A 2,847-nucleotide genomic window follows, 5' to 3' on the forward strand; every position below is an offset into this window, starting at 1 on the left:
TAAAGAATTCTTGCCGTTATATTTTGCACAAAAAAATAGAGTACACGAGCATAATTAATTTCAGAGAGGTTGTAGCTAAGTGCATGTTATAAGGTAAGATTAAGTTAAATGAGAATTGGAGCTTCAAAATTCCACAATTTTGCACACTAATAAAAGTACAAGATCAAACTCTTGATGCTCCAAGCTTTCTCTCAAATAAACGCTGCAAAATGTAGACTTGCAAACCGCTGGCTACAACCAGAGCAGCTGATTCAAATATGGCTTTATGAATCGCTCCTTTGCTCATTCTCTCATTCACTGAAAACCAAACAAATCAATACACTCATACTTCCTCTGCATTTATGGTCAATATGAACGGATAAACGAAAAGATATAAACGCCCATTTGCATCTCCGAACTACAGCGGTGCTCATATGAACAACAAACACAATATACAGTGTAAGTGCAAAGTTACCTATAGCCTGACGATCAGTTTGAGCCTCTAGCCAATGCTGCTCGAACTGAATATTGTACAAAGCTTCCTCTAGCTTCCCAATATGCTCATAAAGAGGTTTGAAATGCTCTGCACATGTCAACCCAACCAGTATGCAATTGAGTAAAAACAAAAAAATAGTCCATAAAAATAAAACAACAGGAGACTGAGAGAGAGTTGACAACCAGTATGCAATTGAGTAAAAACAAAAAAGTAGTCCATAAAAATAAAACAACAGGAGACGGAGAGAGAGCTAAATACCGTCTTTAGCATGCTCATCATGGTACAAAAAGTGACCAGCATGCACATCAAAGTCTATGGTTTCATGATACGGGGACTTATTGGTGAAACAGAACCGGTAAACTCCTTGATGATAAGCCACAAATTCATGCTTGTCACTTGTCTTGTCTCGGATGTCATGGACCTGTTCATCATTTGGTCCCTTAACCTGATGATTTTGCAATATTCATCAGGTCAATCTCATTATCTGAAACATATAATCAAGTAGAAGAAAAGAGAAAATTCAGGAGCACCGAGTTTCAAGCAAAACTTAGAATATAGCTCCAAAACTTTCACGTCACTGCAAATTCTGCTGCTACTCTTCAAGATGTAAACTTATCAAGTATAAATCCATTTTCACCCTCTCAAAAAAATCCATTTTTACATAATATGGTGACATTGGTAAATACCTAATTAGGTTTTGCAAAAATGAGTTTTAAGAAGATCTCTGGGAAAGTGTTCAAGAATTAGTGAGTTACACAGTCTTGAAGTGGCATGACAATAAAGAATGGAAGCATGTAAAGTAAAGGATACCATCAGTAGCATACTTAGTTCTCATCATTTATGTTCATTGCAACTAAAGGGAAGAGAAAACTCAAATTAATATGTCTCTAATACAGATGATTCATAGAACCAAAGGTTAAACAAGAAATTTACCACAAGGTCTACACCATCTTCACTGTAATGCCATGTATTCTCAGATTTAATCACCACAAAGGAGAAATGAACGGTGTTTCCATACTCCACCTTGTGAGAGAAGCACTCTTCTCTATCTATCACAAATCTAATACCAAAAGCCCCACCGAAACTGCCTAGCATTACCATCAGAGCCACTGCTGCAACTGGAAGCCTCATCTACAACCCAATAGCATAACTTCATCATCAGTTTTTACAAGGGAAGGTGAAAGAGCCTCATGGGGCACAAATGTAAATACACACACACACAGGTACATGCAGGTTATACATGTTGTAAATCTATTGAAAACCAGTTCATTCAATTAATCTTGTCAGTTGTCATTGTAAACAAGAGAACCATCGCTAACTATTCAAATGTGCTTTACAGCTCAACCATGTGAAATTGTATGCATTATACAATAATGTTCTGATTTATGAATTAATTATAAAACTCACATTGTTTGCTTCTCCATTATTATGGACTGAGGAGCATTTGATATAGAATTTACCCAGCTAAAAACAATGCGGCTACGCGGTTTAGTGACACAATCCCTAAGTCCAAAACAAAATTTCAGGAATCCCAAAAATCAAATCTAAAAAATGCTCCTTTCCCAAATTAACAGGAAGTCAGGAACAGTCCATTCCAGCCAAACTTTGTGGCGATAAACATTCTGACATATATCGTTCAATAATTTTTAAAACGACGAATAATTAGCACCAATCTCCAACAGAAAATAAAAAGGACTAACAAAATTACACGCGATCGAAATTGACTCCGGAAATGAAAACGCACCTTGAAATTTGTTTGATCGTAAATCCAAGCGAGGCTATCGAGCAAAGACTCTGGGAACAACAGTCTACAAATTGGGGCGAAGGTCAATGACTGAATCTATGTTTGTAGCGGAAGCGTGGGAATTACTTATGACATGGTTTTGCCAACCATCGCCAGTAAAAAGCCGACACCTGTACTTCCATACTTGTTTCCATTTCGGTCATAATTAGGAAATCAATACTTTTGTTTCATAAAACGAGTATAGAAATATTAACTACTTAGTTGATGGAATAGAAATGATACCCTCAAAAAATTCACGCATGTAAAATGACAGTTTGGCAAAGTTTGAGGATGATAAGAAAATTTTCCTCTTTGCTCATCAATATATTTATTACTATTAAATATATTATATACTACATCCGTCCCAAAAAAATATGAGCAATGAAATAACACGAGAAGTAATGCACAATTGATAAGGTAACAATATTATTAGTGGTATTTTAATGGTGGTATAAGTTATAATTAATAACTTGATGTATAAGAGTAATAAATTAGGATAACTTTCATAAATAGAAATGCCCATATATTTATGAGACAAATAAAAATGAGAAGTGCCCATATATTTATGAGACAAATGAAAGTGGAAAGT

At 35.3% G+C, this 2,847-nt stretch overlaps 1 protein-coding gene across 2 annotated transcripts; it reads right to left on the reverse strand.

Moving 5' to 3' along the window:
- On the reverse strand, nucleotides 1–2,326 carry LOC125190262 (transmembrane emp24 domain-containing protein p24beta2-like). Of its 2 annotated transcripts, XM_048087518.1 has the most exons (6): nucleotides 2,220–2,293; nucleotides 1,883–1,978; nucleotides 1,409–1,606; nucleotides 734–920; nucleotides 455–562; nucleotides 1–297 (listed from the first exon to the last, which is right to left on the reverse strand). In XM_048087518.1, the coding sequence occupies exons 3-6, from the start codon at nucleotides 1,604–1,606 to the stop codon at nucleotides 164–166; spliced, it is 627 nt and encodes a 208-aa protein (XP_047943475.1). In that variant the 5' UTR covers nucleotides 1,883–1,978; nucleotides 2,220–2,293; the 3' UTR covers nucleotides 1–163. The 2 variants fall into 2 exon arrangements, with proteins under 2 accessions (XP_047943475.1, XP_047943476.1); XM_048087519.1 differs by lacking the exon at nucleotides 1,883–1,978 and having other exon boundaries at nucleotides 2,220–2,326.
- Between the last annotated feature and the right edge of the window lie 521 nt (nucleotides 2,327–2,847).

Source organism: Salvia hispanica, chromosome 5 (genome assembly GCF_023119035.1).
Source record: "Salvia hispanica cultivar TCC Black 2014 chromosome 5, UniMelb_Shisp_WGS_1.0, whole genome shotgun sequence".
Lineage (NCBI taxonomy): Eukaryota > Viridiplantae > Streptophyta > Magnoliopsida > Lamiales > Lamiaceae > Salvia > Salvia hispanica.